General features: G+C 44.9%; 1 protein-coding gene across 6 annotated transcripts in view; it reads left to right on the top strand.

Annotated features, from left to right (window-relative positions):
* The window catches only part of ENOX1 (ecto-NOX disulfide-thiol exchanger 1), a 658,121-nt gene that overhangs the window by 582,285 nt on the left and 49,411 nt on the right, over nucleotides 1–26,425 (top strand). For all 6 annotated transcript variants that reach the window (XM_027973532.3, XM_060394299.1, XM_042254658.2 and 3 more), the window contains 2 exons: nucleotides 3,550–3,657; nucleotides 7,754–7,810. In XM_027973532.3, coding sequence (XP_027829333.1) covers nucleotides 3,550–3,657; nucleotides 7,754–7,810 — 165 coding nt within the window. The remainder of the gene's footprint in view (nucleotides 1–3,549; nucleotides 3,658–7,753; nucleotides 7,811–26,425) is intronic.

Genomic DNA, 26,425 nt, shown 5'->3' with positions numbered 1-26,425 from the left:
ATCTGAGTGGGCTTCACTGGGAAGGTGGAATAGGTATACCTGGGTGGACATACCCCATAGACTATTACGCAGCCACCAGAGGCAGTAGTTAGAGATAGATACATATCAACGTGGTTATCTTAAAGGAATAGTGGTTAGTAAAAAACATAGTAAATAAGAAACATGGCACAGCCACTTACATGCAATTGCATGCCCATGAGACAACAGTATATATTTTGGAAAAACACATTCAAATAAAAAAGAAATTAAAAATGGTTTCCTGCGTATGAGAAGAGAAGGAAATGCAGATGATTCCTTGGACTCACACTTTTTGATTTAAAAAACTAAATTGGAATTACAATTTAAATTAAAAATTTAATTTAATTCCATGATTCCACAGAAGAATGAGATAAGATAGATGCTAACCTGGGAAGTGAGGTCCAGGGAAGTGTGTGTGTGTGTGTGTGTGTGTGTGTGTGTGTGTGCGTGCGTGTGTGTGTGTGTACGCGCGTTCGTGCGTGCGTACATGCACACAGTAGTCATGTTTTGAATCAAGCAGTGTTGTAACGTGTAGGTGAAATGGCAGACTCCAGTAGAGTTCTCGCCTCCCCTCTGATTTATTCACAGTGTTGGTGATGATACCTGAGAGTTGTGTCCAAGTAGTTTTCCTCTTTGTCGTTTCCTCAACCTTAATTAAGTTCATTTGCTTTTTTTTTTTCTTATTACTAAAGCAGTGTCTGCTCCTTACCAGACTTACCAGAAAATTATAAGCCAGACTAACAGAAAGATCCATGAACCTACTCACCTACAGACAGTATCCAGATGCTTTTTTGTTTTGCAAAATTCAGTGAAGCCCTCATGCAGGGAGCGGTATATTATGAGTTCCTTCTGTGTCCAGAGACACTTGTATAACTTCATTTTTAATGGCTGCCTGGCTTTCCATTGTCCAGGGGTGCCGTCCTTAGCGTGGCCAGCCCCCTGCAGCCAGACATCAATTGTTTCTAAATTGTGCTACTTCGCTTACAGCAGTGAGTGAACAGGAACTGTTGAAGATAATTCCCTGCCCTCCATTCGGCTCATTTTTAAAGGAGTCTTCAGGATTGGATTCGAAATTGTCTAATGACACAAAAAGTCCACTCAGCATCATGGAAGTCAGAGCACCAGATCCCTTCGGAACCATTCTGGGGCTGATCGTGAATGAGAATAAGGAAACAGGATCATTCCCCACTGTTTGGAAAGGGTCATTTTCGTTACTTGTCATGGTGCCAAAGTACAATATGGCCCCCTGGTTTCTGCACTGTAATCAATTGGTGCACAATTAAGCCACATAACGTCTAAAGGGAGCCCGTGTGGGCTGTGTGTATTGCCTCATATGGGCAATGTATGATAGGGGCAGGTGGTGAAATAAGAAGCACTGAGTGTTTTCAAAACTGCAGGGAAATCACTGTTTATGTTTAAATCTATATCCCGCACCAGGTGAGGGGCCAGGACAAGCAAGCCCAGGGGTTAAGACACAGTGTGTTTTTCTGAGCGCTTCCTGTCGTCAACATACCCCCTAAACTAGCAGATTTGAAGATTTGATTTAATCCTTCCAGTTGGTAGGTTTAAGCCCCAGGAATCCAGTGCCAGTGTTTATTCCAGCCTTGGTAGTTCAGAACTGGCCAGGCAGCTCTGCAGCCAGCTTGTCAAGCCCCAGAAGCAGCAGCCTTGGCATGGAGACGACTACGCACTGACATTTCCATGTCATTAGGGTACCGCTTGTTTTGTGCTGGAGCAGAAGAAACCCACATTTGTCTTTGCAAACTAGCCCTCTGTTGTCAAGAAGCTCTGAATAGACACACTGTTTCCAGGGCCTGTTTGGAAGCTCTTGAATGTGTTCTCCAGCCTGTGTCTATATTAACAGAGAACTGCTTTACAGAGAATTAGCGCTGGGCAGCCCCATCCTCCTGGCAGGCCAGGTGAGCCTCTGCGTGAGTTACAGTTGATGGGGGCAAGGACCGCTCAAGCTTCCAGCAATGCCTTCCGTGCCTTGCTTCCAAATAGCAGTGCAGGCCATAGCTGAGTGTTTTGACAGCTTATATCAGCAGTTTTCTCAGCTGATATATTGATTGCAGTTTGGACCTGAGTCCTGCTGATCTAATAAAACATCACCGTCATAACAGAGAAAGTAAAAGTCTTGTTTGTGGTCCCAGCCACCTGGCGAAGCGGCTTTACAGAGCTACTCTAAAGCTAGCTGTAGGGTCTGATGTAAACTGATGTAACCTTGGGCATGGACTAATTATTTTCAGTGTTTTTAGTTTTTTTTTTTTTAATGTAATCTCTTCAGTTATCAATGTTCTCGTTTCTTACCATGATTCTGCATGTCAGGCTGGTTTATTTTGCTTCCTTGGTTCTTGTCACAACAAACATTTGGAACAATGGACTAAAGGGTTTAAAACAACAGACAAGTTACAGCTCAAGGAAACAGATCTTTTATTAGACAGATAGTCCCCAAGACACGGCAGCAGGCCAACCGTAAAGGAGTCATAGTCCTCTCCCAAGACCTCCTGTCTTCCCCCTTTTTATACTTCCTCTCTCCTCCTTTGGTTGTGCCCTGTGCAAAACAGGGCTTGTACCCACCACCAGTCAATGGAAGGGAATGCAAATAGGCATAGGCTCAAGGCTGATTGGAGAAGGCAGTGGCACCCCACTCCAGTACACTTGCCTGGAAAATTCCATGGACAGAGGAGCCTGGTGGGCTGCAGTCTGTGGGGTCACTAAGAGTCAGACACGACTGAGCGACTTCACTTTGACTTTTCACTTTCATGCGTTGGAGAAGGAAATGGCAGCCCATTCCAGTGTTCTTGCCTGGAGAATCCCAGGGACGGGGGAGCCTGGTGGGCTGCCATCTATGGGGTCGCACAGAGTCAGGCACAACTGAAGCGACTTAGCAGCAGCAGCAAGGCTGATTGACAATCGCAAGTTATTCTGACAATCGCAGCAGGTTCTGTTGTGTATGTCATAATAATTGAGTCTGTTACAATCAGATGCATATATGTGTAGAATATTCATGAACCCTTAATGGGCTCCTAGCTGCCTAAGGTTACTAGAGGAGGCCCCTGTGGTTAGTTTGTATCCCCTGTGTGCTAGGGCACATGTTCAGGAGGTGGAAAAGTCTCCCTGGTTATTTTGCAGCACGTCTCTGAGCTCTCCTGGGTGCCTCTGGGATGGGGTTTAGAGATCAGCTTGCATCCTTTCTGGCTAGGGCACCCCTGGTTGCTCATGCCTAACTTCCTACCTAACATGCATTATTTTTATAAATGTGCATCTGTTCAAAGGGAAACAAAGGTGCCCTCACAGACACTGACACAAGTATTGTGCATCAGTGTCACCAGCAGCCTGAGGCTGTGGCCTTAACTGCATGCTCATTACCCTATGTGAAATGCACATTTTAAAAAGTCAGCTGAAGTCCAGCTTACACTTTAAGGCATGTACAAAATTTTTTCTTGTGTTTTGGAATGGATGTTCTGATTATCTTACAATATTCCAGTTGGCCTGCTATCTTATCGTAAACATCCTTTAATTTCACAGCAATTGCTGACCATCCAGGAGGAGTTGAACAACAAAAAGTCAGAACTGGAGCAAGCAAAGGAAGAGCAGTCACACACGCAAGCATTACTCAAAGTCCTCCAGGAACAAGTAAGTGAAAGCCACAGCTCCGACCCGCGAATCAGTTTAAACACAGACACACGCTTCCCCGTGTTTGACGCATGCGCAAACACTGGATGAAGTTACTCTCTAGTAGGATTAGCCTGGACCATCCCAACCTCCCAGCTTTGCTGCGTGGGATTTTTAATCTTATCTCCAGCATCTCTGTTCTCACTTTGGTACCTCTTAGGCCATTCAAGCCTTCCAGCGATCTGTGAAACTTTCTTCCAGAAGACAGATGAATTTTGATTAATTTTTAAAACATTGGCAATGCAGATAAATTTCAGAGCAAGCAGCTAGTTTCATCTTAAATCTAATCATGAGGAAAATGAGTTTAGCATAGCCCATGGTCCTCCTGCAGACATCTGAATAAAAAAGGCTGATTCATAGCAACATTTAAAAAAAAAAAAAACCCACAAAACTCTCCCCTATGCATCAGGGCACTTATCTAGCCAGGGTGAGCAACAGACCTTTTATACGAAGTTTGTAAATCTGATCATTTCATCCTGGCTTTCTCTGATACTAAAGTGTGGCCTGACATTGATAAGTGGATTTGAAAGTATTGTCTTACAGCAGGGTAAGATGGATTGCTTGGCAGCTGAGTGAAATCTAAGCCCCGTTATCTACACAGGAGAAGCCAGGCAAGTTCCTGAAATACTTTCCTATTTCTGGCCTTTACAGGCTGCCCATGAAGTAATGAATGGCAAATGGAAGGGGGAAAAAAATCACATGTAGTAGCCCCAACCCTTTGGGGGTAGTCAAATTTAGATGTCTGACGCAGGATACAGCATGCTTGGGGCTGGTGCATGGGGATGACCCACAGAGATGTTATGGGGAGGGAGGTGGGAGGGGGGTTCATGTTTGGGAACACATGTAAGAATTAAAGATTTTAAAATTAAAAAAAATTAAAATCTAAAAATAAAATAAAATAAAATAAAATGAATACAGATAAAAATAAATAAAAAGGACATTTACTATTTAAACACAAAAAATAAATAAATAAATAAATAAAATTTTCACTTACCATGATATATGAGGAGGTCCTTTGTACAACATAAATCACTTCAAAAGTGATTTTTTTAAAAAAACTATGAAGTTGGAGAAGTATGACCCTAGTCCACTGTGACTCAGTCACTGTACAAATGATTTTTTAATGGTTTGAAATCAAGAAAATATATTTTCAGTCACTTTCTTCTAAAAGTATCAGTGAATTGTGAGAGAACCTTGAAGGTATTGGATAGTTTATAAGCTTTTTAGCGTTGGAGGAAAATCCTTTCTTAAACTAATCATTATCTCTATGTGATTAACACAGATTCGGTAGCACAGACTGAGTCTGACTGTGTATGGTTTTGGAGAAGTTACATTGACCCGGGAAATCCTGATGACTAAATTCACAGTGACCTGCTGTCTAGGAGACCTGCAGTCTTTCTTCCCTTCTGTTCTTTCTTCCTTTGCATTATGAAAAAGCTTCCAACAAACTGGAGCAGATTTGGTCCAGATTTGCCCCTGATCGAACATACAAGTCCCTGAGCTTTGTTGTTTTGTGTTTCCTCTCCCTGTCTCTTTGATTTACTGGGATGAGGAGGGGTGAATTCCTCTGCCTCTAAAGGACTCCAATCCTTTATGTTGATTTGAAGTCCAAACCCCAGTCATAGAAATAGACGCTAAGTTTTGCAGGTCACATTGCTATATCCTTGTCATGACACGCGTTTTTAAAGAGCAGTGAGCACGTAAGCTTCGGTGAAGCATCACGCTTCATTCTCCATTCCTTAAAAAAAAAAAAAAAAAAAAGATAATTGGGTAATGTGCGAGAGATTCAGAACAACTAAAATCATTGAAGACCCAGGAAGTATGACTGGCGAGGAAGCATTTTAAAATCTGCTGTGCTAATGGGATGGCTCTTTTTCAAGCAAAGGCCCCGAGAATACAGAAGTCTAAGAGGGCCCGTTGGCTGCTGTTTTCCCAAGAGCCCCTCAGCTGGTGCTCCATTGGTCATCTTAGAGATGAGAGCAGGCAGTGGACATGTTCTTTCTGTCCCCGTAGAGCCACCACCCAGCCACCTACACACACACGTACAATTAGAAACACATCCACCTCTGCATGGGTTTCCCTGGTGGCTCAGATGATAAAGAATCCGCCTGCAATGCGGGAGACCCGGGTTCAATCCCTGGGTTGGGAAGATCCTCTGGAGAAGGGCATGGCAACCCACTGCAGTATTCTTGCTTGGAGATCCCAAGGACAGAGGAGCCTGGCGGGCTATGGTCCACGAGGTCGCAAAGAGTTGGACACGACTGAGCGACTAACACTCACTTTTTGACACCCTCTTCTTAAGCCCAGGTGTCCTCAGACATGTTGCCAACCTCTCCATCTCGAGGTGAGCAGCAGCTCCAGAGGGGACAGGGGGTAGGCTGGTGAGGGCGGAGAGGCCAGCCCACCACCCCAGGCAAGGAGGACACGTGTGGATCCCACAGCAGAGAGCAGGCAAATGGGGAGTGAGATCTCACGCACACACACACAGGGCAGAGTGGAGTAACATTAAGCAGGACAATGGAATTTATTCAAGCAGAAGGAGAGCGATGGGTGTGTTTGTGCTGGGAAACATGTGAAGGTGGGACAGGGCTTTAAATAGAGTCCATTCCTTCCGCTGAAAAAAAAACAGCAAAACCGTCTTCAGAGCCAGCCCCGCTCTTAACTCCCAGAAGCATGAGTTGCAAGGCGGGATGAGCAGCCAGGGAGATGGTGAGGGCCGCCCATGGAAAGAAAACTCTCAGGTCGGAAAGCAGGGGTTTTGAAGTCCCTTCGTGCCCTCGGACCAGCTGGTCTTCCTGTTGCCGAGGTGCACTTGGCTTCCCGCGTTTCCCACACGTTGCCTGCGCTCCCTCATCCTTGTTGTGTGCGGAAACATCCGTGCTGCCACCCTGAGGACCCCTGGACAGAATGTCTCTTTCTCAAGCGTGATGATGTGGAAGTGAGCCTTCTTCGGCTCCACGGGTCCGGATCCGCAGTCAGCTACCCCCCTCCTCAGCCCCTTCACGTCGCCATGGCTTTGGCAGAGCCCCGCTCTTGGCTTGGAGAGCAGGTGGCTTTCTTGCTGAGAGTTTGAGATCGCCTTGCAGAAACCAAAGAAGCTTTCCTGCTGACACGTACACAGAGCCCAAAAGAACCAACATCTGAGTCAAACATGGTGGTGAAACATTTATTTTCTTTCAGACTTCAAGCATTTATATCGCACCGTGAGTACTTTGTTTTAGGCATTAAAAAAAGAGTGCTGAAGATGCTGCTTCCTAAGTGCAATAAGCCAGGAAGAAGTACCAGCAAACAGCTTCAAGGCTGCTCACCTTTGCCCTTGTTCTCTGTCTCCACATGTTTGCTTCAAGTCAGGCTGGAATAAAAATGCCAATTAAAGGTTTCCAGGAAATCTCCTGATAACTGATTACTCCTAAGCCTTCTGAGAGAGAATGGAGAGAAGGGCATTTTCAGATGTGCACTGTTAAAAATCTCAGCTTTTCTTCTAATGCCTCGGTGACCAAGGAGATGAAGTCCCATTTCTTCCTTTCCAAAAAGCAGCAAAGCATCTTCCTGTAGGCCTCCAGAAACCACGTCAGTCATTCGAATAGGTTCCCTAGGAGGACGCGTACAGTAGTGCTGCAGCGCATTAAAACAAGTGAAAATACATCACTCTCGAATAATCATTAGTATAACATCATTTAGCTGGCGGCAACTTGCAAACATTGCCGGGTTTAAATTAATAGCAATACAACGAGGAAATGAAATCATTTATTATTCTTAAGAACCAATTTTATACATTTTATGCCTATGAAACTGCTTTCTAATCTTATTATTTAAAAAGAATGGCCAAGGCCCATTTATTTTTTTTGCCAGCCATCAAGTTTCATAAAATATTGGCCTCAAACTGGTTTCAATAAGACTCATTAGAATTACGTGTTCCTTCTGTTTTTTTTCTTGGAAGTTTTCTGAAGCGTAGCTTCAGATAAATCAGGGTTAACAGGATGATATGCACTTAATAGATATGCTTGCTTATTCATTTGGGTTTTTGTTTTGTTTCTTTTTTTCTTTAAACCTGCAGTTGAAGGGTACCAAGGAGTTGGTCGAGACCAATGGCCACGGCCACGAGGACACAAATGTAGGTACCCCGAATCTGATATTTGCTTTTCTTGCTTGGTGTTGATTAAATGCTCATGAGAAGGTGGCACTTTGTAACACAAAGGAAGTGAGAAACCCTACCTCTCAGTAGCTTATCAAGATGACCAATGCGTGGTTTGGCAATAAAATAGGGTAAGTACTATTAGCTTAGGTTACCAAATGTCAACGCAGAAGTACTTGAGCTAATCTCTGTCATAAAAGTTCCAGTCTCAATGAATTCATTCGAGCCCTTTATGTTTTCAAAGCTGTAAACTAATGTGGTGTTGGATGGCAAATGGAATGAGACCCAGCAGGATAATAAGTTGTGTATTGCGTGTGTGTTTGTTAGGTTTGCGTGGCAGTGAAGATGGTAGTGAAATGATTGTGATAGCCATCACAGTGAAATGCTTGCTGTGCTGAAGAGGGTTCAAAGCAAACTCCTTCTCCCAGAAAAACCCCTGAATGTGTACCTCCCTCTGTCTCTGACCCAGATCAGTAGCATGGTGCATCCTTACTCTTGAGAGAGGCTAATGGTACCCGATCCCACTTGGCACCCAGCTTCTTCTCCCTATTAGTCAAGTACTCTCTTTACCTTGTAAGTTCTTTAGTCTCAGATGAAACAGTACACCGTGTAGATCATTGTCTCTCCACACGTTTGATGATTTTGTTTGTGCCTTTTCTGAAATCTCTCTGATGTCTGTCTGTATCTGACTGGCCTCATCACAGAAAATGCTTACTGAGCAGTTCTTTTCACGTAACACAGAGTCAGACATGGTAATGAATGCCTGATTAAGCTGGAGCTGAGAGAAATTACACGTCTCGTGTTCACTCTTGTTTTAATTATATGCAGCAGAGAGCCTGACATTCGGCGTACCAAAGAATCCCTCTGGATAACTTGTCACTCCCAAACAGATACTTGACATGTGACGCTTATGAGAACCTACTGTGTGCGTGGGGCTCTGCTCAGTGCAGGAGGGGTGGTCACAAAGAAATATAAGGCTTGCCATCTGCCCTCAAAAAGCTACAACAAAAGACTGATGAGCTAAGGAACACGTGGGCAGGCAACACACAAGATGAGGCACATGGACAGGAAGGTGAGGTGGATGTGATGTGATGCGGTTTGAAATCCGGACTTTGCTGCTTACTCGCTGTGTCAGCTTAACCTGTTCCTAAACCCCTCTGAGCTTCATTTGTGAAATTATCTACAAAGCCTACCTCAAAAACCCATAATGATATAAGCTAAGGCACATGGGAACCTTAAGATGTCGTTGTTATCCGTAATGGATAATCAGGAACGACCTCCTGGAAAGTTAGGGAAGGAAGCCGTTTACCTGGAGCTCTCCACAGGCAATGCCTAAGCAGCGTTTGTCTTCACTCTCCAGTGTTTGATTACTCCATCTCTACCTGAAAACCCTTTTTCAGGATCCCGTCTTCCAGGGACACATTGCTGCTCTGTTTCAAAATTTTTGCATGCACCTCTGCCGCCCTCCCCAGAGTCAGCCCCTCCATGCCTTTCAAGGAAGCTGCTGTCTAATCCAATAAGCCAGGCAAAGTGGCAGTGTGCCTCAACCTCCTGATCTGTAAAATGGGGTGATAGCACCTCCCTCTCCTTCCTTAAGGTTTACTGTGGGAAGCAAGTGGGATACTTGATATGGAACCACTCAGTAATTGTGAGGTTCTAACTGCGTAGGATGTTGTTAAGATTATGAACTCATCTGCTGATGGAATTAAATTGGATGATGCATGGAAAGATAGGCCTGACACAATGTCTAGTCTGTAAGCTCTTTCTTACGAAATGTCTAAAGACATTTATTATTGAATGGAAAAAGTGAAAAGAGATCATCTTTAAGGTCTGATGTCCTCTCTAAAGGAAAGTTTTAATGTTTAAAAATACCTCTCTAGGTACTTCCCTGGCAGTCCAGTGGTTAACACTCTGCGCTTCCAATACAGGGGGTGCGTGTTTGATCCCTAGTCAGGGAATTAAGATCCCACATGCCATGAGGCATGGCCAAAAAATAAAAAATTATGAAAAAAAATTTTTTTAACCTCTCTAGAATCCATGACACAAGCTTTGTAATCAACCACCATTGAGAGATGTTATTTGCACAGGCCGAGTAGGAGGAAGGAGCAGGACCTTGCCAGGAGGAGGCAGAGGGGGAGAGATTTGCAGACAGATGGAGCCTGGTAGCAATAGCTTGTCTTCTCTGTCACTGGGCAGAGGGCTAGGCTGGTTTCTGTAACTGTAAAAATCGCCTATTTATTCAGGTGCTTCCCTGTAGGTGGATTGTTCCCTTGCCTTTCTCTTTTCTGCCATGCTGTCTCCTTTAGGCAGCTTCCCCAGCACCTCTTTCAGGCTGCGGTGCAAGATGAGAAACAAAAAGTAGTTATTTGGGCCCCACATTCAGAGCACTAGCAAAATAGTTTAAGATTTTTTTTTTTTTTAATATGTGTGTCATCTGAAGTTTTCACCCTGTGGTCAGACTGAGATTTGTATACACTTTGATCACTAGCCATGTGACCAGAACCAGTGATTTGACCTCTTAGAACTTCACCTTCCTCGTCTAGAAGTGACCTATGCAAAACGCTATATATAAACACCCGGCCCAGAGTACCTTCTCAACAGGTATCAATTCCCTTTTCATGCATCAGTATCAGCAGTATTTAATACAGTAGGCAGTGCTTTGACACGCTGAATTTTAATGCAGATCATGAGGTTTAAAGCTTCTGGCCCAGAGGTTATTGACTAAGGCATATAGATTTTTTTTTTTCAACCATCATTATTCACATACAAGGACAAGAACTTTGTACATTTATCATTTATTAATAATATATGGTGGACTGGCACTGGCTTTGCTGGGTATCCTTGTGAGATTAATAGTTGGCTCCTTAAAACAATATATTTTATTAGAAAAGGAGCTTTGTATTAAACTGGAAAATTAAAGAAAAGAATACAAAGGTAGGTAGTGAGGCTTCCCTGGTGGCTCAGCGGGAAAGAATCCGCCTGCCAAGCAGGAAACGGGGGTTCAGTCTGTGGGTTGGGAAGATCCCCTGGAGAAGGAGATGGCAACCCACTTCTGTATTCTTGTCTGGGGAATCCCATGGACAGAGGAGCCTGGTGGACTGCAGTCCATGGGGTCGAAAAAGAGTTGGACACGAGAAAGTGACTAAGCAACATACAGAGGTAGAGAAAAGGATCTCATTACTCAGAAATAGTCACTATCAGTATTTTATTTTCGTTCTTCTCAGTCAGGTGCATGTATATGACCAGAGGGGAAAAACCATTAAGAAAAAGAAGAAATAAATATGATTTCATAGTGTCTTCTGTTTTATACCTTTCTGATTTCTCATTATACCATGAATATTTTTCATGTCAACAAATGTTCCTCAAAAGCGTGGTTCTTAATGGCTATAGAATGGAGACGTGAACTAATTGAACCGCATGCCTAATGTGTTAGGCTTTTAACTTCTCATTTTTTTTTAACATTATAAAAAATGCCATGATTTACACGCCCATAAATCTTGGTCTGCATTGCTCCTGTTTGTTTCTGGAGGATTCTGTACATTAAGAACTGTGTTGCAAAGTCTGGCAGGGAGATTCGGACCTCATGGAACTGCTGGGCATTCAGAATGTTAGGGTGGGAGCTTCCCTGGTGGCTCAGGGGTAAAGAATCTGCCTGCCAGTGTGAGAGACATGGGTTCGGTCCCTGGTCCGGGAAGATCCCACATACTGCAGGGCAACTAAGCACAACTGTTGAGCCTGTGCTCCAGGGCCCAGGAGCTGCAACTGCTGAGGCCCTGGTACCCTGGAGCCCGCACGCCGCAACTAGAGAGTAGGCCCCCCCCCACTTGCTGCAACTGGGTAAAAGCTGAGCAGCAATGAAGACCCAGCACAGCCAAAACTAACGAAATAAATAACATTATTTTTTTTAATAGAAAGAATATTAGCTTGGCAGGTGCACACAGATCATATCCATCAGTCATCCTAAAGGGATCCGCTCAAAGATGCGTGGAATCTCGTATGGCCAGTTTAACCTCAAGAGCCAAGCTCATGGGGCACTGGTTGCTTGAAGAATCAGCAGTCACTTATACTCTTTCTGTCGTTCTCGTGTCTTCTGGAGCAACGACAGTATCTGACCGACACCTCCTTCAGTATTGTTGAAGCCCCCAAGCAGAGGCACCCTTGCAAAGCCCACCCTTGTCCCACGCACAAGACCTTCTGTAGGCTCGTGCCCACAAGAAAAAAGACTCTGACAACTAATCTACGAGCGTTAGCGCCAGAAACAGATCGATTGCCAAGGCTTTTTCTCTAAGAGGACTGTGTTTGGGATTTGAAATAGGTTTTTCCCTATATTTGAAACTGGATTTGTATAAGTACACTGAAGTTTAAAACTAGCCTTTAGCACAGATCCTTTAGAGATTTCAGTTATTCCAGAACCAATTTTCTTTCCTAAAAGCCCAAGCTATGATTTTTTTTTCCTCTCAGCTCTCTCTTAATTCCTAGGATTGCTGAATAACTAACCTGGTCCCAGCTCATTATATCTAACAGATACTAAAATCTCACTTTAAAAATAGAATCTCAAATTAAATTATTACTATTAGTTTATTGAATTAAAAGAATTTAATATCTGCCCTCATCTTGCATCTTTTTTAACAACCTTCCTCCCAAATGCCTCCCAGAGGTATCCCATCATCAGCTATGATCCCTACGTACATACGTTTGGTGGAAGGGTCAAGAGAGAGAGAAAGGCTGTCAGAGTAAGAGGGATTGAATAAAGTGGCTACTTAAGCCAGCAATGTATACAGAACAATTTATTCTTAAGGTGCTCCATGAATTTTGTTTTGTTTTTGTTTGGCCACACCACACAGCTTGTGGGATCTCTGTTCCCTGACCAGGGATCGAACCTGCGCCCCCTACTTTGGATGCACAGGGTCTTAACCACTGCACAGCCAGAGGAGTCCCTTCCCATGAATTTTTTTTCTCCTCCCTCTTTGTGTCTGCTCCAGCCAAGCTGCTGCTCCCAACCTCTGTTTGCCTACTTCAGGCTCACACGCTGGAGAAAGAGAAATCACTGGCAGTCTGCAAAGAGTTTGAATTTGTGGTGTTGAAGGTTAACACCATCAAGTGGAATACCTTTCCCATCCCCAAAACTAAAAGACACAAAAGAGAAAAGATTTTTCAGCTTTTCACGTTGCGTCTACAAGAAAGTGAATCGTCAATGTGTCCAAGTAAAGATGTGAGGCGTGTCTGAAAGAGCTGCTGTGTGAAGGACGTTCTTCAGGTTTGCATGTCCCAGCAGACAGCCACTGTTCACCAGGTATTCTAATGGTGTGTACTGCGTGGCGGAGTTCTGCTAGTGCCGAGTCCTGGGCTCAGGTTCAGGGAGTGCTCTCATCTTTCAGGTGCATAAGCATGAGAGAGAAAGCATACATACTGATGTATTAAACAAGGCAAAAGAGAAAGAAAAAACCCACGGGAAACTGGGACCCTAGTCTCAAAGGGCAGAGACAACTCGGGCTCTGCCCTTTCCTCCCATAACAACTTCCCGCCCGCTCTTGGCAGGCCCTGCTCTTGAACTGGAAGAGGAGAAGAGAAGACAGGAAGGAACCCCTCAGCCCCCCTTCCACCCCGTTCCACAGGCTCCGCGGGCGGGAGCTGGGGCACCAGCCCAGGGAGCGTGTGCCTGGCAGACCCCAGCAGAGAGACTGCAGACAGACATCACGGTCCTTCCAGCGCCTGCGTGTCCTTCTTCTCACCCTGCGCTGTGCAGAGTCCCTTAGTTTGTGTTCCAACACAGGCTTCCATCCCTTTAAAAACAATTATTGTAGTGTAGTTGGTTTCCTAGCATTGTGTTAGTTTCAGGAGTACAACAAACTGACTCAGTTATCCATATACATGTCTTCATTCTCTTTTAGATTCCTTTCTCATATAGGTCATCAGAAAACACTGAGTAGAGTTCCCTGTACTGTATGGTAGATCCTTGTTGGTTATCCATCTTATATATGTTGGTATGTACGCTCAGGCCTCCCCAGCGGGGTCAGTGGTAAAAGAATCTGCCTGGCAGTGCAGGAGATGCTGGCGACATGGTTTTGATCCCTGGGTTGGGAAGATCCCCTGGAGGAGGAGATGGCAACCCACTCCAGGATTCTTGCCTGGAGAATCCCATGGACAGAAGAGCCTGGAGGGCTTCACTTCATGGGGTTGCAAAAGAGTCAGACATGATTGAGCATGGGCATGATGTATGTTCATCCGAAGCTCCTGATTTATACCCACCGTGTTTTCCCTTTGATAACCCGTAAGTTTGTTTTCAATATCTGTAAGTCCACTTCTGTTTTGTAAATAAGTTCATTTGTGTCATTTTTTAAAGAAAAAATTAGATTCCCCATATGAGTGATCATATTATGTTTGTCTCTTTGTCTGACTTCACCTTCCACCCCTTTTTGACTCGGTAAATCAAGTGTTCATTGAAGGAGGTAGGAGAGTGTGGAGGTTAGGAGCAGAGCTGGGTGCCAAGCAGCCTGGCTTTAGTCCTGGTTCTGTCATTTACTGTCTGGTAGACCCTGAGCCATACATGACCCCCTGCACCTCCATTTAATTCACGTGGAAAATGAAGGTACTGATCGCAGCTACCTTGCAGAGTTCCTGTGAGCAGAGCTGAGCAGTGCTGATGTGGCCAGGAAGTACTGGCTGTTAGTACTGCCCCATCCTTCCACGCGCCAGGTGTGATGCTGGGTTCTGGAGATCCATCGGTGACTGCTATAGACCTGGTTCCTGCCCTGCTTGGAGCTGATGCTGTCATCATACCCTGCTCTTACCAAAACTCCCTTTCTCTCTGTCTCATTCCATCAAGACTCACTCTCCACCTTCAGGTCGACTGTCGTTCAGTCGCTCAGTCATGTCTCTTTGTGACCCCATGGACTGCAGCATGCCAGGCTTCCCTGTCCTTCGCCTTCTCCTGAAACTTCCTTAAACTCATGTCCATTGAGTCGGTGATGCCGTCCAACTGTCTCGTCATCTGTCGTCCCCTTCTCCTCCTGCCTTTGGGTTGATATCGCGGTACAAATAATGAACGGGCTTGAGGTAGCTAGTTGGCATGTTTTCATAAACTCTCTGGAGATAAGACCTTTCTTGGAAGGATTGGGTCCATGGGGAGGAGACTGGTGGGCATAGGGCACCATGCATGGGTATATAGGGGGCTTTGAAACCCCTGAAAAGCTCAACTGGAAAATCAGTAGCCACTTTGTCTTCCTTCAGGGAGAAATGGGCCCACAGCTGTAGCTGCCTGAGGTCACCCTTGCTCTGGACGTGCGTGCATGCTAAGTTGCTTCACTTATGTCCGACTCTTTGCAACTCTATGAACCACAGCCGACCAGACCCCTCTGTCCATGGAATTCTCCAGGCAAGAATACTGGAGTGGGTTGCCAGGCCCTTCCTCCAGGGGTTCTTCCCAACCCAGGAATCAAACCCACATCTCTCATGTGTCCTGTATTGGCAGGCGGGTTCTTTACCACTGGCGCCACTGGGAAACCTAATATTTCCTTTATCCTACAAGATACGTCCCTTTTCACATATTAAATGTTCACAGCCAAAATCCAGCCCCTTCCTCCAGTCACAGCCTCTGTAACGTTGCTTTTCTCCTGCTGCTGCTAACTTCCCCACTGCAACCCGCCTCTACTCTCCTGCCCATGTGCAGCTAGTTGACGATGTTTTGTTTTGGTGAATTAGCCTTCTGCCGTTCCATTTGCTGTGAAATCCAAAATTCCTTCTGAAAAAACCTACACCCATCCCAACCCAGCCCTCTTGGAAAGAATTGATGGTGGGAGGAGACTCTATTTGTACACCCACTCCCCAACACCTGCAGAGCTCCAGGGAAGGATGAGAAAGGGAGCTGCTGTCAGGATAGACCGAAGCTGACTTCAGGGTTTGAGCTTTTGTTTCTGGCAAACACTCGAGAGGTCTCCTTACCAGGACCCTTCCTGCCAAGTATGCCCTGCATTTCTGCAGATGGAGCTGGGGCTGCAGTTGGTCCTTTTTGTCAGGGACAGGAGCTCTGAGGACCTGCCTGGCCATTAGAGGATTTGGAGCATGTAATAGGATTGGTGGTGGTGGTGGTCAGTCGTTAGGTCGTGTCCGACTCTTTGCGACCCCCTGGATTGCAACACACGCCAGGCCTCCCTGACCCTCACTATCTCCCAGAGTTTGCCCAGGCTCGTGTCCATTGAATCGGTGATGCCATCCAACCATCTCATCCTCTGCCGCCGCCTTCTCCTTTTGCCTTCAATCTTTCCCAGCATCAGAGTCTTTTCCAATGAGTCAGCTCTAATAGGATTGGCACATGCTTAATAAAGCCGACAGGTTGGATTTGGAGAAGTGAAAACACCTTTTCCCCCAGGTCAAGTTAGAAACAGCCAAAGGAGATATAAATTTCAGTACTAAGTGAAATAGTCTGATAGACATGATAGTTTTATACCTGATGCCAAGATCTGAAACCAAAGTTTCCATTTTGGAAACAAATACTCTTCCCCCAAAAGGTTAATGATAATCCTATGTGATGTAGAAGCAAAAGCAATTGTTTAGAATGAAAGGTTAGTAACTTTTATAGATCCAGTATACACACACGCAAATGTTAACTTAAAAGAGCATTTCTTTTTGTGGAAAATGTGGAAAGTGCAAGAAAATACAGTGAATACAACCACCTGCAACCGTACGACTCAGAAATGAGCGTTCACACTTCTTTGTGTTTCCTTCAGCTGTGTTCGTGTTCACACATACACACTTTTACCAGGTTTACAGTTTACCATATGGGCAGTTTTTCAGCCTACATTTATTTTTCATGGTGAATCATGGGCATTCTCCCATGTTATCAAAGAGATTTTCTTAATGTCACATTTCTATGTTTTTAATTCATTATACTTTTAATTGGAGGACAATTGTTTCACAACGCGGTGTTGGTTTTTGCTATACAACAACATGAGTCAGCCATAGGTATACACAGGCCCCCTCCCTTGTGAGCCTCCCTCCCACCTCCCTCCCCTCTAGGTTGTCACAGAGCACCAGTTTTGAGTTCCCTGAGTCACACACCAATTCCCACTGGTTGTGTCTTTTGCACATGGTGATACACACCTTTCAGCGCTGCTCTCTCAGCTTGTCCCCCCCTCCTTCCCCACTGTGTCCGCAAGTCTCTTCCCTGTGTCTGCGTCTCCACTGCTGCCCTGCAGATAGGTTCATCAGCATCATCTTCCTCAGTTCAGTTCAGTCACTCAGTCATGTCCAACACTTTTCAGCCTCATGGACTGCAGGTCTCCCTGTCTTTCACCAACTCCCGGAGTTCACTCAAACTCATGTCCATCGAGTCGGTGATGCCATCCAGCCATCTCATCCTCTGTCATCCCCTTCTCCTGCCTTCAATCTTTCCCAGCATCAGGGTCTTTCAGATGAGTCAGTTCTTTGCATCAGGTGGCCAAACTCAGCTCCAGCATCAGTCCTTCCAATGAATATTCAGGACTGATCTCCTTTAGGATGGACTGGTTGGATCTCCTTGCTGTCTAAGGGACTCTCAAGAGTCTTCTCCAACACCACAGTTCAAAAGCATCAATTCTTTGGTGCTCATCTTTCTTTATAGTTCAATTCTCATACCATACAGGACTACTGGAAAAACCATAGGTTTGACTAGATGAACCTTTGTTGGCAAACTAATACCTCTGCTTTCTAGAGATATCTAGATTCCATATATGTGTGTTAATACATGACACTTGATTTTCTCTTTCTGACTTTAAATGACTGCTTAAATACTTCATGCGTAGGTGTCCTGTGTCCTGTAGGTTACTTAATGTGTCTGCCGTGGGACTTTAAAATGCTTTTTGTCTTTGCTGTCATAGATAGTGTGCAGTGACTAGTCTTTAACAATGCATTAGTTAATTGGTCCACCATTTAAGCACTTTTGAAATGGGGAAGCTTTTCCACTTAATTGGGATTTAGTGATAGATCCCTTATGATTATATAGTACAAATGACAAATAGATTCAAGGGATTAGATCTGATAGACAGAGTGCCTGAAGAACTATGGACAGAGGTTCATGACATTGTACAGGAGGCAGTGATCAAGACCATCCGCAAGAAAAAGAAATGCAAAAAGGCAAAATGGTTGTGTGAGGAGGCCTTACATATAGCTATGAAAAGAAGAGAAGCGAAAGGCAAAGGAGAAAAGGAAAGATACATCCATTTGTATGGAGAGTTCCAAACAATAGTAAGGAGAGATAAGAAAGCCTTCCTCAGTGATCAGTGCAAATAGAGGAAAACAATAGAATGGGAAAGACTGGAGATCTCTTCAATAAAATTAGAGATACCAAGGGAACATTACATGCCAAGATGGGTACCATAAAGGACAGAAATGGTATGGACCTAACAGAAGCAGAAGATGTTAAGAGTTGGCAAGAATACACAAAAGAACTATACAAAAAAGATCTTCACGACCCAGATAATCACGATGGTGTGATCACTCACCTAGAGCCAGACATCCTGGAATGTGAAGTCAAGTGGCCCTTAGGAAGCATCACTACGAACAAAGCTAGTGGAAGTGATGGAATTCCTGCGGAGCTAATTCAAATCCTAAAAGATGATGATATGAAAGTGCTGCACTCAATATGCCAGCAAATTTGGAAAACTCAGCAGTGGCCACAGGAATGGAAAAGGTCAATTTTCATTCCAATCCCAAAGAAGGGCAATGCCAAAGAATGTTCAGACTACCACACAATTGCACCCATCTCACATGCTAGCAAAAGAATGCTCAAAATTCTCCAAGCCAGGCTTCAACAGTAGGTGAACCATGAACTTCCAGATGTTCAAGCTGGATTTAGAAAAGGTAGAGGAATCAGATATCAAATTGTCAATATTCATTAGATCATCGAAAAAGCAAGAGAGTTCCAGAAAAATATCGACTTCTGCTTTTTGACTGTGTGGATCACAACAAACTGTGGAAAATTCAGAAAGAGATGGGAATACCAGACCACTTTATCTGTCTCCTGAGAAATCTATATGCAGGTCAAGAAGCAACGGTTAGAACTGGACATGGAACAACAGACTGGTTCCAAATCGGGAAAGGAGAATGTCAAGGCTGTATATTGTCACCCTGCTTATTTATCTTATATGCAGAGTACATCATGAGAAATGCTGGACTGGATGAAGTACAAGCTGGAATCAAAATTGCCAGGAGAAATATCAATAACCTCAGATATGCAGATGACACCACCCTATGGCAGAAAGTGAAGAACTAAAGAGCCTCTTGATGAAAGTGAAAGAGGAGAGTGAAAAAGTTGGCTTAAAATTCAGCATTCAGAAAACTAAGATCATGGTATCTGGTCCCATTGCCTTATGGCAAATAGATGAGGAAACAGTGGCTGACTTTATTTTGGGGGGCTCCAAAATCACAGCAGATGGTGACTGCAGCCATGAAATTAAAAGACACTTTCTCCTTGGAAGAAAAGTTATGACCAACCTAGATAGCATATTGAAGAGCAGAGACATTACTTTGCCAACAAAGGTCCATCTAGTCAAGGCTATGGTTTTCCCAGTAGTCATGTATGGATGTGAGAGTTGGACTATAAAGAAAGCTGAGCACCAAAGAATTGATGCTTTTGAACTGTGGTGTTAGGGAAGACTCTTGAGACTCCCTTCGACTGCAAGGAGATCCAACCAGTCCATCCTACAGGAAATCATTGGAATATTCATTGGAAGGAATGATGTTGAACCTGAAACACCAATGCTTTGGCCGCTCGATGCAAAGAGCTGACTCATTGGAAAAGACCCTGATGCTGGGAAAAATTGAAGGCAGGAGGAGAAGGGGACGACAGAGGCTGAGATGGTTGGATGGCATCACCGACTCAATGGACATGAGTTTGAGTAAACTCCAGGAACTGGTGGTGGACAGGGAGGCCTGGCCTGCTGCAGTCCATGGGGTCGCAAAGAGTCGGACACGACTGAACTGAACTGAACTGAACTGATAGAGGAAGATCCACTGATTCTTTATTTTTTTAAACTTTCTATTTTGTATTGGAGTATAGCTGATTAACAATGTTGGAATAGCTTCAAGTGGACAGCAAAGGGACTCAGCCATATATATATACATGTATCCTATCTCCCCAAACTCCTCTCTGATTCTTTAAAAAGATTAAAGCTCATCGCCTACATGGTAAGTGATGAAGTAAACAACAGATAATAATATCTGGATGTTACTACATCGAGGGATTTCCACGGTGGCTCTGCAGTAACAAATCTGCCTGCAACAGGAGATGCAGGAGATATGAGTTAGATCCCTGGATGGGGAAGAACCTCTGGAGGAGGGCATGGCAACCCACTCACTATTCTTGCCTGGAGAACCTCATCAACAGAGGAGCCTGGTGGGCTACAGTGCATGGGGTCGCACAGAAGTGGGACTTCACTGATGCAGCTGGGAAGACACAAGAGTTACCACAGAGAGTGGGTACTGAGTGCTTAACTGGAAAGGGAAAGAGCTCCCAAGAGTGCCTGCATTCTGGGACTTCCCTGGTGATCCAGTGGTTAAGACTCTGCACTTCCAATGCCGGGGGCGTAGGTTCAATCCCTGGTCAGTCAGGGAACTAAGATCCCACCTACTGTGCAGTGTGTCCCCCAAGAAAAGCATGAAAAATAAGAGTCTGCATTCTGAAGATACAGGCACATAGGATAGCCTTCATATATGATTTAGAAGAACAAGGCGGAGACATGCTATCAGAGGAATTTGTGCTGTGAACTAGAGGGCCATCTTCCTGGTGGCCTGGGGGGGCAGAGTCTGTTCTCTGTGTAGACCTCAGACCCAGACCACCCCTGTACAAACGAGGCTAGTCCACTGTCTCAGGAGGATACACGCAGTTGAGAAGAAGGTTCAAGTAAAAGGACAAAAAGAGTTCCAGGCCCAAATAGAAAATTCACTTTTCTTTTCTAAGATGGCCCAGCAGATACATGGAAACTCCAAACCATCAGCAAGAGACGCAGACAGAAATACGCAGACCGGAGTTGAGTTCAGGCAGGATCATTTTGAAGTGTAATAAACCCAGAGAGCGCAGTCCCTTTCTCCCAGGAGGTCCTGCTTAGCCCTGCGGGTGTGCTGCTCAGAACAGAACAGAAAGAAGGCTGAGGAGCATTTATGAAAAAAGCCAGGGGCCCAGAAGGTAGACGGCAGCAGTTTGTTCTGGGGCCTCTGGAAGATGGTAGGGGAACATGAGGCACCTTCTTCTCTGAGGCTACTCCCCGTTCCTGCTGGCACGTCACTGGGATCAGTGACTCTGAAAACACCGGGGTTCACCAGGGGGTGAGCATCCTCTCTTACTAGTTCTTTGTGTTTCTTAGGAGCCGTAAGGCTTCCTAGACTTTTTTTTCTTTTTTAATCTTTGGCCTTACTGGCTCTTCATTGCTGTGTGCAGACTTTCTCTAGTTGCGACGAGCAGGGGCTTATCTCTGGTTGCGGTATGGGGGCTTCTCTTGATGCAGAACGCTCGGCCTGTGGGCTTCTGTATTTGCGGCCTGTGGGCTCAGTAGTTGCAGCCCCCGGACTCTGGAGCACAAGCTCAGTAGTCGTGGCCCACGGGCTTAGTTACCCCACCACAGGCAGGATCCTCCCAGACCAGGGATCAAACATGGGTCCTCACCTGCATGGCGAGGCGGATCCATAACCCCTGGACCACTGGAGAAGCCCCGTCGTCGTTTTTAGAATATTAAATGCCCTGCAGTGATTTCTGCAATCCTCATTTCTTCCTACCACGGGGACCAGGAGAAAGGGAAGTAAGAAATGCTTCTTCCCAGGCTGGGGCCAGCGTCGCCCAATTCACCACCCGTGACACTGGTCTGCTCAAGGATTTCCTGCTTGGCACTTCCTGGGGTCTCAAGAGGTTTCTAGAACTCTGTGCAGGGCGGTCAGCCTCTATCTCTCCACACACACTGCTCATCTCCAGACCTCATCCATCACAGTGCCACATAACTCACTAGACTGCGGCATTTCTTCGAGGAAATGTGTAGGAAAGTGACAAAGAAGAAAAGTAGGTGGAAAGAAGAAAAAAAGGGGAGGCGGGGCAGAACAGATCGCTGCAGGAAGAGGTTTTCCAAGTTTCCATCACTTTTTGTGGCCACCAGTGCTTGTAAAGCCACAGGCAGAAGAGCAAGGGCTGTCAACCAGCATACCCATCCCTGCCAACTCGAGCTGGCCAAACTGCCTTCACCAAAGGTGTACGTCGTCATAACAAATATGCCCACATCATGGAAGCTTTACCCCAAAATAAGTCTATCCTGGAATTCCAGGCCAAAAACACAAAACAAAAAAAAAACCCAGATGCTAATCTGCAGCTGTAATCCTGGCAGACTTCCTGGAAGGGGCTGTAAAGGTCAGGTTTGGAAATTTCAGACAACCTGCCAGCAAGTGAAGTGCGTTCCAGTCCTTCAGCCTCACAAGCCCTTCTTGCTCTGATAGAGGCTCCTCTTCCCCCCTACCCCTGCACCTCACCCTGTTGAGGGCCTGACAGGTGAGAATCCAGCCCCCAGCCATGAGTTCACAGCCAAATGCAGCACCCCCTCCCTCCTTCCTGGCCTGCCCACCCCGCCCAGAGGGACACCTGGCTGCCCTGCACTCCCAGGCACCAGACATCCTGTCTGTAACTACCTGGAACGGGCCACCACAACCACACCTTCAGGATGGCTGCGCACCTCCTGCTCATGGCTTTAAACCTGACTTAAGGTCTCACAAAATTTCAGAACTTCTGCCCGCCAACCTCTGTGTCCCCCTCCTGCATGTCTTCCCGATTCAGGCAGAGCAGACTCTTGATCTGGGAAGGAAAGCTTCCATCCACTCCTGCTGATGGGAGAGGACTTCACATTTTACATTCTCTCTAGAAAGACTCACAGCTTCAGAACACTTAATAGGTTTTGTCTGTCATTGTTGTTTTAAGATTTCTGTTCCTTTTGTTTTCCCCCAAGAAAATCCTTTAAGCCGCAGGCTTTCCAGCCCTGAAACTGCCCTTGTAGGAGAGATTTGTGGCCGTGATGCTTAGCATCGCCGTCATTTTTATTGTTAGGTCAGCTTCCCCGTGAGATCTCGGGGTGCCTTTCTTTGTCTGGACAGTTTCCAAACTGTTCCGTGTATGCTCATAAGCTGCTTATGTTCATGAGGCTTTCAGAATCTGCACCATTTCTTTCCATGCCGGCTTTGAGAAGGGGGACTTAAAGCTAGGGCAAGAGGTCTGCAAGCGTGACCTGTGTAAAGCCCCACACCTGTGTGGGTGTAATTCCCTGCTCCTGTCACCACATGTATACACACACAGACACACGTACACACACGTCTGGCGTGTCACACTGCTGCAAGCTTGGGTGTGGTTCCCGGACATTTTACACACCAATTCTCAGGTTGGTCCCCTTGGTCAGAACAGAAATGGCTATTGGCCTGCTACTGGGAGTAACTGTTGACCTGGTCTCCTAAATAAATGACTTTAGTCAACAGGTCAAAGTTCAGTTCAGTTCAGTCGCTCAGTCGTGTCCAGCTCTTTGCGAACCCATGAACCGCAGCACGCCAGGCCTCCCTGTCCGTCACCAACTACCGGAGTTCACCCAAACCCATATCCATTGAGTCGGTGATGTCATCCAACCATCTCATCTTCTGTCGTCCCCTTCTCCTCCTGCCCTCAATCTTTCCCAGCACCATTCACTAAAACTCTAAATAGGTAGACTTTTTAAATTGATGATTCAGTTTTCCTCCACCTTTCATGTCATGCTTTGGGTCTGCAATACAAATTCTACCGTGTTTAAGCCCAGCTGAGTTCCCACTTCTTGGGATCAGCCCAAGTTAATGACCATCTTCTTCTTATTCCCACAGAATTTATCATTGTCTCAAACATTCTGAACAACCCAGATATGATAGGCTCCTCAACTCAGGTTTAAGTGCCTTCAGGGCCCATAATATGTAGGTATGCATTCCAGAACCTAACGTAGTGATGAGCCTATGTACATAGGCACATCTGTAATATAATACATTTATAATACTTACTAATTGATGGACATAATTCAGGCAGCTCTGAGAATCTCTTTGGCCTGATTAGGTGATTCCTTCTGTATATTATCTGCAGCTGATCTCAGAGACTAAGCACATTTCGTTGCAGTTCAGTGTAAGATGCGTACAGAAGTCTTGCCAGAGGTGAAAGTTCGAACTGAAGTAGCAGGGATTGCTCATCCAGCTTTCTTATTTTACAGATTTGATTTGGTGTAAGTTTTCTTGCCTGATGGTTAGCACCTCCGTGAATTTTATACTCTTTAGGGCAGTGCTACTCAAACTTCAGTTAGGCAACAGAATCAAAAGGAGAGCAGAATTCCTAAAGCACAGGTTGTTGGGCCCCCCTTAGAGATTGGGGAGGTTTGGGCTGGGGTCTGAGAACTTGCGCTTGATTAAGCTCCCAGTGCCATCAATCTGCAGGCCACACTTGAGTAACTGCTGCCTACTGTCCAGTCCAGATTGAGCTGCTGTGGGCTTCCACAGCCCCTAAAGCCAGCGCTTGGCATAGTTACATCACGTGTTTTAATATATTTTATGTGCCTGTCCATCCTCTAGACTCTTAAGTTCTTTCAGAGCAGGAAACACTCTTAGCCATCTTTGAATCTTATCTAGCATAAAACCAGCCATATAGTACATACTCAGTACATATTTGATGGATAAGAGAGTGGTGGAGGTTCAGTGAATTGGATTATGCTGAACTGAGGTGTCCAGAGACTTAAGTCTAAAGGTTGAACTTTGCTATGATTCAACGCCAGAAGGAAAATATACAGCTAGGAATCACCAGATGCTGGTTTATAAGAAGCCACAGCCATTTGGAGACTACTCACAACCAGCCGCTCCATGAACACCCAAGTCCACGTGATGGGCAGGGTAGTGTGCTAGACACAGTGCTGTGCGTTGGGAGCACACGTGACTACAGCTCAGGCACCGTTCTCAGGGAGCCCATGGCCCATTGTGGAGACAGCAGACGCTGAAAAGGGGGATCCCCAAACGCGGGCTTCCGTCCTCTCAGCAAGGAAGGGACTTGGGCTGGGATTATAGACTTGAGCAAAGTCCAGAAGTTGTGATTCTCTGAGAAGTAACTTGCACAAAGGGAGGTGTAGCCTACTAGCTTGACAGGCTGACTCCCTGGAGCCCGGTCTTACAGCCACCACTTTATGGGTATGTGAGCTTAGGAAACTAATTAACTTATTTGTGCCTCGATTTTATCATCTGCAAAGTGGGGAGGCTAGCAGCACTAGGTCCTGGTAGCTACCAAGCACTCAGCAAGGGCTAACTATTTAGTATTATCATCAGGGCCATTATTTTTTTAATTCAGAGGACTCCAAATTCTACATCCATCGTGCACCATGCATCAGCAATCCAGACCACTTCATTTTTGGAGTATTTCTCAGAGCTGGCTTATGCTGGAAGGCCGTGAGGAAAGAGAATTGGATTTTGGTGTATGGGGGAGGGGAGATGCTTTAATGTTTACTGAGATCTCAGTATGGCTGGCAAACCCTTGGAATTTGATCTTACTTTAATAATAATTAAATGTCTCTCTTTCCCATTTATCAGATTGCATCCCATCTATTCTCATGACCTAATTTACCTCTATAAAGGTCAAAAAAACTCTGAATTTTAATATTACCATTAGTAACATAAACTCAGCAGGTGAAAATTATGATAGTGGGTGCTTTGTAGCGGAGAAAAATAAGAAATGTCATACTGAGAAATGGACTGGGAAAATAACATGCCAAGAGCGCCATAATACAATTAATCTTTACCGGCAATAGAGTCAGTATCATACAAGATGAATCAAACTGACTAATTCTGGATGCACATACATACATTTAGAAGTATTTCACTTTAGTTTCTTCTATTTGCTGCTCCATTTTTATTGGTTAAGGAGATTTTTCATGTCAGTACTTTTTCAGGCTATGAAGGGTATGGACTTGGGTAGATACAGTAGTCGGGGTTACATTTTTTATGTACTGAAGAGAAATACACAACTGTTTCTGAGATCAAGGATATTTTTTTTTCATTCGGCAACATCAGTAGTGGCATATAGTAACGTAAAATACTGCAACCTGCGTTTTACTGAGTGGAGTTAAAGGAAGACAAAAGAGTTATTTTTTCTTACATTTACATCAGTTTTATTTAATGTGGCTGCCACAAAACTATGCCAAAAGAAAGGCATCTAATCACCAGCTTGAGACCACAGTTTAAGCTTGGTGTGAACTGTGATAGCCATACTTAAGCTGTGATCCAGGCAGCAGTATGCTCTTAGTATTTAATGGAAAATGTCACAAAATTGAAATTGCTCTTCCCTATCAGAGTTTTCTTATTAAAAGTACTTGTGGGATAATCCCATACCTATGGCTGATTCATGTTGATGTTTGACAGAAAACAGTGAAATTCTGTAAAGCAATTATCCTTCAATTAAAAAATGGATTAAAAAAAGAATTGAACTATATATATATATACACACACACACATAAAAATGTATATATGCATTTGTGTGTGTATGTAATTATATAATAGTAAATATATGTGTGTATGTATGGGGAGGAGGGTTATATGTAAAATATGAAA

This window comes from Ovis aries, chromosome 10 (genome assembly GCF_016772045.2).
Source record: "Ovis aries strain OAR_USU_Benz2616 breed Rambouillet chromosome 10, ARS-UI_Ramb_v3.0, whole genome shotgun sequence".
NCBI lineage: Eukaryota > Metazoa > Chordata > Mammalia > Artiodactyla > Bovidae > Ovis > Ovis aries.
This window is presented reverse-complemented; position numbering and strand designations above follow the sequence as displayed.